The 12524-nt window shown below is 47.9% G+C and overlaps 1 protein-coding gene across 1 annotated transcript; it reads left to right on the forward strand.

The window, feature by feature from the left end:
- The first annotated feature begins 4627 nt into the window (after nt 1-4627).
- Nucleotides 4628-12397, forward strand: PRKRIP1 (PRKR interacting protein 1). Its single transcript, XM_035343237.1, has 6 exons — nt 4628-4835; nt 5419-5497; nt 6579-6679; nt 7460-7545; nt 9350-9417; nt 11660-12397. The coding sequence occupies exons 1-6, from the start codon at nt 4716-4718 to the stop codon at nt 11773-11775; spliced, it is 570 nt and encodes a 189-aa protein (XP_035199128.1). The 5' UTR covers nt 4628-4715; the 3' UTR covers nt 11776-12397.
- The last annotated feature ends 127 nt before the right edge of the window (nt 12398-12524 follow it).

Genomic DNA, 12524 nt, shown 5'->3' on the forward strand with positions numbered 1-12524 from the left:
CCCAGAAAGACTGAAAGGAATGGGGCTGCTGCCAGGTAGGGAAACAAGTGAATCGGAGGGGCTGGGTTGGGCAGCCAGCACGGGCAGCCAGCATTTCCTTGAAATGCCACCCTGACCCTGCCTGTGTGTGTGGCAGCACGACTGCCGGCAAGGACCGGGCGCTGTCTCTGCCTGTTAGCAGCAGTGTGGTTTTTGAGCAGCCCCCAGCGCAGGCACGTGCTTCTCTAGCAGAAACTGGAGCTCCCTCCTACACCGCTGAGACCTGGGAGAGAGCGCAGAGCTGAAAACCACCGGGGCCAGGCTGCTTGGTAGGACTGTGTGCTTTGCGTAGGGTAGGAGCCAAGCCACAGCCTAGTTCAGAAACCATTGAATTTGCCTGGAGAGTAGCTTTGGCATCTGGTTTTGGTTTGGGTCAGTTTTGTGGTTTGTGTTTTTGTTTCTTTTTTTTTTTTTTTTTTAAGGTGCCTTCTTTCCTGAGCTAGCAAAGTGTGTCCCCAGCTCCGGAGTCACTTTCTCCCCCTTCACCAGGGCAGGGGCGGTGTCTCCAAGGCTCCTTGCCTCCTCCAGCGGTGCGGGAGCTGCCTTTCTGGCTGATAGGTGTGTGGGCTGAGGGCTGAGAGATCTTCCTGCAGCCAGCTCCCCCTTCTCCCCAAGCTCATAGCCCTTCAGCCCTGCCACACCAGCAGCCACCTCCAGCAGCTCGGGCAGTAGGAGCCGTTCGCTGTGCCGGGGTATTTCTCCTTCCTCAGCACAGCTAAACCCAGCCCAGGCAGGGAGAGGCCAGAGGCTCTCGGGTTTAACGTGGACCTGCTTCTTTCACACACACGGTGAGCGAGGGGGAACCTCCGGATGCAGCACAGACATCATCGCTCTTGTTCTTCCCCGAGGTCTGAGGTGGCTGCGGATGGGAGCACTGCCTTAGAGCCCTTCACACGTTGGCTGATTTTTCATCTTCTGTGTCACGGGATAGGAACGGGGTGGGGGGGAGCAATGATCTGCAAGCAAAAATGTTAATTTGTAAATAGGGAAGAGTCTGGAAGAGTTTACTGTTCTGTAGAATAAATTAATTTTATTTAAAAAAAGAAAAAAGACAAGGGGACTTGTTAAACGAAGGGAGAAGCTGCGTTCCGGTTTTAAAATAAAACCGCTTGCAAAAAGGACAGCACATGGACATGAGCTCGGGGCTTTGCTGGGTGTGCTATATAAAGAGAGAGGATGCTGTCATGTCGCATGTGTGTAGACCTTGTTGCTGTCTTGAGGCGGTTGTGGCTGGGCTCAGGCTGCCCGACGGAGCCGGTCTAGCACAGCGAGGAGGGAGGAGGGGGGGGATTTTTTATCAAGGCTGAGCAGAGGGAGGTGGAGGACGTGTCCAGGCTGTGCAGGGCTGGGTTTCCTCTCCTCCCAGTCTGTCGTTTTCTTTGTCTGGTTTGTCGCTGGTGCAAGTTGAACCGCCTCCAGCCCTGGAGCAGAGCAGATAAAAGTGAAGCGGGAGCCCAGGGGAGCGAAGATGTGCCTCCTCCAAAGCCAGCGCTAGCATCTCCTAGCAGCCGAGGTCCCCATAGCATGTTTTTTTCCCCCCTCCTTTGCCACCGTCTCTCCCGGGAGGCAGTGCCTCATGCTCTGCCATTGTATGTCTTTCTAGCGTGCTCTCTTCTGCTGAGGATCCCCTGGGAAAACCGGTACGTTGTCCCAGACTGCGCTGTCACAGCTAAGCAGCGTGACAGACACGGCTTCCAGACGCAGCGAACACATGGCTTTTGGGGGTGGAGGGAGCTGCTCGGTGCCGTAATCAGGTCACCGTTGCATCGTGACCCATTCACAAAAACATTCCCTCCCCAAATTCTCCAGAGCCAGTTAACCAGCCCTGGGTGCCTCATCCATCAGGACCCGGCCAGCTGGGGAGATGACAGCCCTTCTCCTGCGTTGCCCGCAAGGCAGGCAGCGAGGGCTGTGCCTGCGGGACAGCTGCTCCTCCTGCCTCGCCATAAGCTGTTCACACCTCAGCATATTAGCAAATTGACTAATTATGGCATTAGTTTTGCTGGAAAACGTGCTTTTCTTTCCTTTCATTGGGTTGCCCGCTATGTTGAAGGGGGAGATCTAGCAGTGAAACAGCAAAGTGGCCGCAGCGCATGGGCCGGGCTGGATGGTGGCATGCTACGTGCTGGCCGATACTGTGAAGAAGACAAAGATGTGAGGGACTTGCAGCATGCACCCTTCCACGTTTCTTGGGTGTTTAAACTGTCAGTGGGGGTTCCTGCCTGCCTGATGTGCAGGGCTTTTTATTGTGCAAAGGCTTAGCGTGCTTCCAGAAGGATCCCTTTAGTTAAGAAAAATGCCTCAGAATGCCTTTGCTTTGGAACACAAAGGAGCTTCTTTGATACAGATCAGGGAGTTCAGGTGGTTGGTTTGCACTGAACTGCTCACGTGCAAGTCCCCTGCTCTGCCCAGATCCCAGCCCAGCACTGAGTTCATGGGCTATTTTTTAATGATGTGATGAAATACTTCCCATTTTGCTTTTGACCTGAGTAAAGTAACAGGTGCATAAGATGTCAAGGGTCTGCACTAATTCCCTAGGCACGTAGTTTGACAGGGAGATGCTCCCAGGTCTCTCTGCCCACGCTGTTTGCGTGGGCTCTGTCGGATGACAGGCAGCTGCCTGTCATTCCCCAGGGCTGTGAGTTGCTGCCAGCAGAAGACACACCTTGGGCAAGAGAACTGAGCTGCCCAGCTGCTCCCCGCAGCCCTCGGGCTGTAGCAGTGTCCGTGGTCATCATCACTGCTCCACCGTTCTCCAGCGGGGACTGGCACGACGGCACTGTGGCCTGACAGCTCATTGCTCACACCCCCGCGTTCAGAAGCTGTGGTTTGGGAGAGGTGGCCATGGCACAAAGGAGGAAGAAACAGGGTGACACCTTATGGGCTACTGAGTGAAATGGGCCTGTGTTGTGTTCAGGGCTCAGCAGAGGAAACTTAATGGATTGGCAGCAGATCAGCTTCTAAAACACGTTCTGCAGTGACTGAGAAGGGACAGAGGCATGTATCTGCCCCAGCCTCTGTGGATAGAACTGCCGTGTCCTGATGGAGGCTGAGCATGGGCTGGTGATAACTTCTATCCTGGCACACCAAGAATGACCTGTGATGGGAGAGCTTTGGGAACAGGAGATCACAAGCTGGGAGACAGCATGGGGGAAGCTGTTTGCATTGCTCCAGCCAGGGCAGTGACTGCAGGGATGTCTTACAGGGCCAGTGCGCCAGCTGGGAACCTAGCCAACCCTAAATTCACACCATTCTTTTACAAATCAGGTTGGTAAGACAAACACGAGACATAAACTAGAGCGATTTCCATAGCAACCTCAGCAGAGGTTGAAAAGTCTTTTGTAAACAGAGAGAGGACTGAACCTGAGGAGCAGCTCCAGTTTTCTTCATGGAAGAGGGAATAGCATGGGGGCTTAATAAATTCAGGTCAATACAAATGACCCATAAATCTCAGACAGGGCCGTTCCCAACTTCGCGTTCCTTTTTCTGTCCCCCTCTCCACATGCACAGCACGAAGCTGTCTGAAATGCAGAGCCCAGCCTCCCTGCTCCGGCTTATCTCCATAAACTACACAAAGCCTTATGCTCCTGTTCCACTGCAGCTGACCTTTACTAGCTAATTCTCTGACGCACGCACAGCCCGAGCACATGCCATGCCATTTCTGTATGGCCATAGCAGCTCGACAAGCAATTTGGCTTGCAGAGGAAGCTTGTATCACAGCCAGCTCTGGCTCCTCTTCCTCCAGCCCCTTCGGGCAAGCGTGGCTCTGGGTGTATGAGTCCTCAGCTGGACGAAGCACTGATCCTGCAAAGCCCAAATGTTAATATAAACGTAGACAGCGCAGCATCCCTCCCCGATACCTGCCCACCTCACTGCCCCGTGAGTCCGTGCCATGGGGAATCATGCTGCTGCTCATGGCTGCCAGCGGGCAAGGCCTGTTAATTACCAAAGTGACACGAGCAGATGGTGCCGGCAGCCCTCCAGGGAGGCACCAGGAAGTCCTGTATCGCTTACACTGTCACGGGGCAGGGATTTGGCTGGGGCCAGGGTGCCTGTGTGAAATACTCTGAATTCCCTGCTCTTGGGCTCTGCTGTTGGGGCCTGAGCCCAGAGCTCGGCGTGACAGATTTTGGGGATGCTAACACGTCCCACGGGGTCAGCCTCATGGGGTCAGCCTCAACTCGGCACAGCTGCAGCCTGTAAACTGCTGGGGGCAGCAAAGGCAGCAAGAGCCCAAGCAAACACTGCTTTGGGGGAAGCCAGCTTAGTGGTTAAGGCTGGGCTCTGGGAAACACAGCAGCGGTTCAGGGAAGCCCCCAACAAGGCTGCACCCGGGCCGGGAGCCCCGGCTGCCTCCTCCTCACAGCCCTCACCATGCCCGGGAGCCCCTGAGGTGTGTGTGGGGGGGTCCCTCATACAGCACGTGTTTCCTCCCCAGCAGCAAACAACCGGCTGCCGGGAGGCTGAGGACCGGCTCGGGCAAGCCGTAGCCCTTCCCTCTCCTTTTCCAAGGCCCCACGGAGACGGGCTGAGGGACGCAAACATAACTGAAGGACGCAGCAGGGCTCAGCCCCGCCGCCATTTTCCCGGCCGCGCCCGCCATGGCGGCGCCGCAGCCCCGGCGCGGTCGCGCTCGGTGACGGCTGGAGGCGGGCGGGGCGCGGAGGGACGGCAAAATGGCGGCGCCCTCGGCTCCGCGGCCGCCCAGGCCCCGCAAGGAGCCGCAGCCGCTCGTCATCCCGCGCAGCGCCGCCGACGAGCAGCGCCTCCGCCTCGAGAGGCTCATGAGGAACCCGGTGAGGGGAGCCCTGGTCTCCGGGAGGGGGAAGGGGGCTCGGTCACCGCCAGTTTTCGTGGGCGCTGGGGGGGGGAAACGCGACCCCGGTGCCCGTAGCGGAGGGTCCCTGTCCTGAGGTGAGGTGTTGGGGGACGGGGTCTCGCCCTCCCTGCCTGGGTGATGGATGAGGAGGCAGCGTGGAGTTCTTCCACTGACCTTGTGCCCCGGCTTTTCCCTCCCCGTCCTCTGTAGTTCTGGCAGGGAAGGTGCACAAACGCCTGTCAGCTCTTCCCAGGCTCCCGGTAGTGTAATCAGTTCCCAAAAGAGTAAAGGTGCTGCCTTTTTTATTCTACTTTCCATGCTAAAAAGAAGCACAGACGCTCCTAAATCCTCCCAGGGTTTGTTGACCCGCAGGCCTGAACTTGATGGAAAGGGAGGATACCTTCCGATTCTCATTTTCCGCCTGCTTCTGTGCTCCTTCTGGGGTCCGTCAGCTGGTGGAAGAGGCTGTTGTCGTGAATGTACCACCCTTCCAACAACGTGTTAAAATTGTAGACTTTGCTCCTAGAAGATACTGATGACTGCTTGGTTTGTTCTTGCAGGAAAAGACCGTACCAATTCCCGAGAAACTGAATGAGTGGGCACCACGACCTCCCCCGGAGTTTGTTAGAGATGTGATGGGTAAAGATGCTATCCTTCAGATAACTGTAGGATCATCCACGTTAAGCTTAGAAACTGTTTAACAGAAAAGGCCAGAGGTGATTTTTTGTTGTTGCTCATGTTGCTGGAGACAAGAGATATAAAATGTGCTCTTCAAGTTGCTTTTTCAAATTGTGTTTGATTCTTGGGTTTTGCTTTACTGCTGGTTATCAAAACACAAAGTGAACAACACCTGTGGCACTCCAGCACATGGGCTGTGTGTAAAGAAATGGTCTGTTGCTGTACTGACGACAAAGCATACATGAATCTGTCTTTCCCAGAGATGTGAGAGTGCTCTGAAAACTTCTAATTATGAAGTCCCTCTTTTGATTGCTTTGAGTCTGAATCTCCGGCAGTGAGAATTAGACATGTGCGGTGGATGTGACTGTGGTCAGGAAGGGAGCTAACAGCTGTGCAAATAACACGGCACAGGTATTCTGTGTACACTTCACTTTTATCTGGAGGGATTCGATTTTGTGTTTGTGATGTAAGTTCTATCTGCATATAGAAGTTATCTCTTTCTTTGGAACTTTTGTCCTTATTAATTATCCTTTCCAGAGTCTGCCTTGTTCATATTTCAGAATAATTGATCTAAGACTAAAGGTTTTATACACTTTAGAATAAACTGTTGTACTTACTGTAATTCTCTCATGGCTTTTCAAAATAGCTTTGCTGTGTGCTGTTGGACTGTTTTGTTTTTCTGGGAGCACTTGACATGCTGGGATTCTGTTGGTATCAGGAGTGCCCCTACTGCAGTCCCAGCTGCCATGTTTGAGTTACTAGATGTCTTCTTTTGAGCATGTTTTTGTGTGCTTTGCATTAAGAAATAGCTTGGGAGACAGAGAGATAGAATGGAGTGCAATGTTGAAAGCTCCTGTGAGGCTTATAACATGCAGGTTGGTGCCAAGAAGAGAGTTATAGGGATTTTGTTCATGAAGAAACAGACAAAAACTGTCAGTGGTATCTGTCTTCCGTATGTTCTGCCCCTCAGCATCTAACCATAGTCATATGTGAACATCTGGTATATTTTATCTTCTAGCAGACTGAACTTTTTTTATTGTAGGCTCCAGTGCTGGAGCTGGCAGTGGGGAGTTTCATGTGTACCGGCATCTTCGTCGCCGAGAGTACCAGAGGCAAGATTTCATGGATGCCATGGCTGAGAAGGTCAGCAGGACACTCTTTATAATATTTTTCCCATGACTATTTGGTGTTCATTGCATTTTTTTCTTTTAAAATCATGTGCAAACAATTAAGTTCTAAACCATCATCAATGCAAAACAGTGCAGGAATATGTGATATGTGGTGTTTTTGTCAGCATTGCAACATTTGGTGTTTTGTGTCAGACTTGCTCCATCTTCTCTCTGTTCAGTGGGGGTCCTAGCACACAGTAAAACAGCATATGAATGTTTGTGTTCTTGTGTTAGATTGAAAATGTTCAAAAAACTGTTAAAAATGTCTCTAAGAACAAAAGCAAATCCCTAATTTCACTGTCTTGCACAGACAGCATCAAAGCAAGTACATGGGCACAGAATCAGGCTTTCTTTTAAGTCTTGGTCAGGTAGAGGATCACTTCCTCCAAAGAGATTATACTCTCTGTTGGCCAAGATGAGTCCTTTGATTCATATGTTAATGTTTGTCTCAAATTATCCTCTTGGGTTTTTTGGCACGTTCTTTAGGGCAAAAGCCCAGTGTTGCTCATCTGTTTTGGTGAGGATTCCTCCCTCTGGAGCCTTCATTGGTTGGCTCAGGCTGCAGGTTAAAAATGCTGTCTGTACAGAAGTCTTCCCTAGGATTACGGCTTTTGTATAAAGAGAAAGCCAGATAAAAGCTGGCAAAGCTCCCTTCTGTATTTTGCGAACAGACTTCTCCCTAAAAGGACGTGATTTTGAAAAGAAGTATTTTAATTTAGGTTGTGACCGAAGTATAACATGTGATCAATTACAGCAAAGACTAGATGAGGAATTCCAGAAGAAACTGGAGAGGAATAAGATGATTGCAGAAGAACAAACAGCAAAACGCAGAAGGAAGCGGTAAGGGCAGATTGTTCCCAGGAGGCTTGACATGGAAAACCTCATGCCCTGTGCCTCATCTGTAGCTACGTACTTCGGATAAATACTCTCACTCCATTTCTACATCTGTCAGCCAAGAAGTCTGGCTGTGGAAATTAATTTTGTAGATGTCATTGTTTGGTTTCTAAAGGCAATTGTAAACTTGACAGGCTTTGCTGGCATGGTTTATTTTCAGTGCCACAGCTAGCAGGATCACTTTGACTGGTTGAGCAGCTTTTGCTGACACTTGTGTTGACTGCAACACGCCGTACTGCGTATTTGTTTTAACGATGTCAGAAGAGGTCTGTATGTACGTCTGGCTTAACTAAATGTCTGTAACAGCTGACATCAAGCAGCTTAAGTGCAAAAATGGGTGCAGCTTAATGGGTGCTTATTTGGGTTTGGAGTAGCAGAGCGCGATGGGGCATGCTGCTGTCCTCTGTACACCGTGTGACTAGCCCAGTTCAGTCAGCGAATACGGAAACGGCTGTCTATGAGTGCAGTGTTGGAAAAATCAGTAGCTGCTTCTACCTACCTCGGAGATAAGTCTGGCAGGTTAAGTCTATTAAGTTAGACTGAAAAAATAAGAAATATGAAATCCTTCCTTCTCTGAAGTTTTAGACAAAGTAAACCAGTTACAAGATCGGTGCTGTCGATAAATGGCCTGGGAGTTGCTAATGCAGTGATATAAAAAATTTCAGTCTGTGTCATCACACCTTGCATAAATAGCCGGATACCATGGCTTGCCTCTTTCAGAGGGTCTGACCCTCAGCACCTTCTCTTTTGTCTCTTTGGGAACGAGCATTTTGCATCCTGTAGCTAAGAGCTGCTGCCGAAAGGCCTGTGCAAAGTGACTCACTGGCACATTAGCACAAATGTTCACAACACCAACATTGGTGCCATCTCACTTTAGATGTTGTGTGGTCCAACAGATGGCCGGCAAGTCAGATCTGGCCTGCTGCCTTTTCCCTGGCTGAGAAGGAGAACAACTGTTCAAACAGCAAATGCTGCCTAAACACTTAAACACCTCCTTTCTCCCTTCTTCCGCAGAGTAGTCTAATGGTGTAGGTATCAAGCAACTGTGCCCTGTAGGAGCCCCCCTAACTTAATCTCACCAACCTTTCTCTTCTGTCCCGAGTTCACATTCTCTAGAGAGAATCCACTTACTGTGTTGTGAGGGGAACGTGAATCCAAAATTGCTCTGCCCGGTGTCTTCCATCAGACTGCCTGGTTGCCTTGGCTAGGCAAACAGAACCGAAATTCCCTCTTAACCCCCGTGTTACTTCCAGGGCCCAATGTAATGATGAAGTATAGCCAAAGGTGAAGATCAAAGCATGTTCTTTTGTTTGTTTGTTTGTTTTTTCAGTTAAAGCATATATTACTGTTTCTTTTTCGTTGTTGAATTCTAGCAGTCTGGGGTTTTGATGCCATTTTCTGTGTTTTTATTAGGTTAGGTAGCTAAAATACAGGGGCGTCTTCATTTTTTTCTTCTTTCTTGTGTTCTTGGATCTTCTTGTGTATCATACGGTTTCGGCTGTAGTGGCATCAGGGAATAGACTTCAAAAAAAAAAATCCATAGAACTAAAACCAACAAAGCAATGTTTCTGTTGATCTTATGTCTACCTTCGCTCTGACTGAATTTTTAGTTGAGGCCAAAGTTAAATTGAACTTCTCTGAAGTCTTTTTCCAAGATGTCTGTAATAAGTCCTTAATCAGTATATGATTACAATGTGCAGGAGCTTTACAATATTAAATTTTCATGAGTCTTTTTTTCATTGCTTTTCAGCCAGAAGTTGAAAGAGAAGAAACTGCAAGCTAAGAAAAATAAACTTGAACAAAAGAAACAGGAAAAAGGTCAGTAAGAGTTTGTTTTCTTTTCTCAGGTCTCGGTTCTGTTCCCCAATCGAAGCCTTATTCCACCCCGTCACAAACATTCTTGATAGATTAGTAGGAAGGCTGAGTCTCAAGCTTGATATTTTTGTTAATATTTCAAAAGTACTCTTTGAAAACCCTCTAGGTTGAGATTTAATATTACAAATAACGTCTCTATTTATGAATATTTTCCCCTCGTTAGGGAAAATTTTGGACAACAAATGCTGGAGTCTGATTTCATTGATTGTGGGTCTTTTACCCCAGCTATTCTGACAAACTGCAAATTCAGGACATGCACTAAAAGAGGCGGTATTGTTCAGGGCTGTTCTTTTGAAATATTTTTAAATGCATAAGAGAAAATGGGGAAAAATGCACAATTTCAACACCAAGAAACTACGTTATGCTTTTGTGTGCAAGAAATTGAGACACCGTGGTGTCATCTGTTGTACACGACTATTTCATTTCACATAGAAATAAACATGAAAAATCAGACTGCTGCTGTTCTGCCGTAGTCTTGGAAATGAACCTTCAGCAACGCCAGTATAAATGTTTGTTCAAATTTTTGAATGCTCACTGCTTCCTTTCAGTGAGTATATTATATCTTACTTTTTCAAATAGTTGTGCTTTATGGATTAGCGCACTGCCTCCGCAGTAAGTCTTGGAGTGAACACAGCTCCCAGTAAATTCTGCTGGAACATTAACTTGTCTGACAGTTCTGCCTTATTTCTGCTTTGCTTTTCGAAGTTGGATCTATTTCAGCTGAACCATTGCCAGCCTTCCATGTAAACATGGGAGGGTAAATTAATCAGCAGGTAAATTAGACTCGTGACAGCAAGTGAGTGTAGCAGAGTGCTTTTGTTTTATTTTTAAAAGCTGCTTGGTCATGAACTGTGACTGGGAGGAGAATTTAAGTGTGAGGCTTAGCAGAACAGAATTGTCCATCCGTGCAGAGCGTGGCAGAGAGAGAGGAGAGCTGGGCAGGGACTGGCACGGTGGTTTGGGACTGCCGTGTGCAAGTTGTTGGGCTGGAATGTTTTTGTTTGGCACAAACAAGTCATCTGGGAGCCAGGATTCAAACTCCTGTCTTTAGAGCAGTTCTTAGCTTTTTGCAGTTTTGTTTCTCTATTTAAAAAATAAATCAGTGGAGCTAGAAGGCACTCACTTTAGGCTGCTGAGAACAGGCTTGTCTTTTTCTAGTTTTGTTTGCCTTGGGTTGAGATCTGAGAGTTCTTTCGTAAGTAATGGAAATGTATTTGTTGGGCCTGGTGGGCAAGCGTTCGTCCTTTTTTTTTAATGAATGAATACATAAAAGTTCTGAGTTGCCATCTTTCATCTTTACTGAGTAAAAAACTTTAGAATGAAGGTTGGCACTAAATTTCATGGTCACCTAATCTAAAACGTCAATATCGAACTTCACCACGTGGTGGCATCAGACAACTAATCCTAAACGCTAAGTGTAAACCTGAGCCGAGTGTGACTTGGCCTGAGAACCAGTGCAAGAGCTACTGGGAACAGAAGGCTGTTAGATCCGGGTCACACTTCATGCCGTTTCCATACCCATTATTTAATTTCTAGTAGCTGCTTTCTCTTCTGGCCTTTTAGCAGGCATCGTGAGTTTTCTGTGATCCTAGTTAATCTGGCACCTACCTTAAAGGGTTCCTGTATTTGTTAATAAACTGAGCAGTCCGTAAAAGGTCTTGGCACCCTGTGGAGTTTCTGTAAAATTGGACAGGCACTGAAATATGCAGAGCCTGGCCGGCGGCTTCCCGGTGTTTGCATTCTGACAATACTCTGCGATACTTGAAAGTTCATGCCGACATGCAGAGGTGAGATTGGGAAGGAGATAACCTATCACTGCAGCAGCTGACTACCTCTGATTGAAATAACGTTCAATAGGAGGTGGAGTTGTTTAATGATGTCTTGGCACAGTGGTAATGCAGCTTGAGTGGTGCAGGCGAGGGAATATTTCTCCGAGGGAGAATCTGATATTCGGGGCTCTACATCACTCAGCAGAATTACTAATGCCTAACACGTTTCGTTAGTATCTGGGACTACTTTGTTGTGAGATGCTTAACGTGGAAGGCACACGGGACGTGTTACCCATTCAGACTAATTAGTGTGATCTAATAGCTGTTCGCTGAGCACCTGAGACTATTTTATTGTGAAATATTTAACTAGGAAGGCGCATGGGAATATGTTACCAATTCATGCGGTTTGTTTTTAGAATCTGATCAATCTCAAGAGCGAGTCAGCAGCGAGGATGATGAAGAGGATAGCAAGGAGGAGGAAGAGAAGGAAGATGATGCCGAAGAGCCAAGTTTTGTGATGGGAAGAGGATGAGGCTTCTCATGGAGAGCTGGAAACACTGTTCATTGCTTTATACCCAGGAGCATGAAGCCTTTCATCTCGGCCAAGCGGAACCCATTGGCGTACGTTCTATCTGCTTAACGGTGAATGACCTTCACGTCGCAGGCCCAAGAGATATTGATAGAGAAATGCCAAATAAGAGAGATTTTTTTCCTTAACTGCTTGTATAACTGCTGTGCAGTCTGCTCTGTTTGCTCTCAAGAGTCAGCTGTAAGTCTCTGTGACCCTGGAGTTCGTTCTGACATGGCCCAGAGTGTTTTTCTGAAAGCTAAAACATATCCATTACTATTTAAGGAAGATATTACTGTGAGGACTGCGTAATCTACTTCTGTCAAAGCTGGTAGCAATCAGATACCTGAATCTAAGGGCAGAGTTTAACCTGAAATAGAAAAGTGGTCTGTAGCCAGACTGTCTTGCACTGTGAGCGTTCTGAATTTGGGGGTTTGTATGGGGTCATCTCTAACCCAAAGAAATCAGTTTATGTTGCTAGACAAGTTGTATAGATTTTTAAGCAGGATCCCTTTTTTATTGCTAAAATTTCCCTATTACTTTTCTTCCATGTTTTTTAAATTAATAAAAGGGATGTGTCGGATTGCTCTGTCTGCTTTTATTTGAAGAGGATATCAGTAAAATGAAGAGGTGCTTGCAGTGTTGCAGGAAGGGACAAAAAGACCTAGTTATGTGGCACATGTGAAAATATAGCAAGAAGTGTTAGCTGCATT

The sequence above is a fragment of the Oxyura jamaicensis genome, chromosome 19 (genome assembly GCF_011077185.1).
Source record: "Oxyura jamaicensis isolate SHBP4307 breed ruddy duck chromosome 19, BPBGC_Ojam_1.0, whole genome shotgun sequence".
NCBI lineage: Eukaryota > Metazoa > Chordata > Aves > Anseriformes > Anatidae > Oxyura > Oxyura jamaicensis.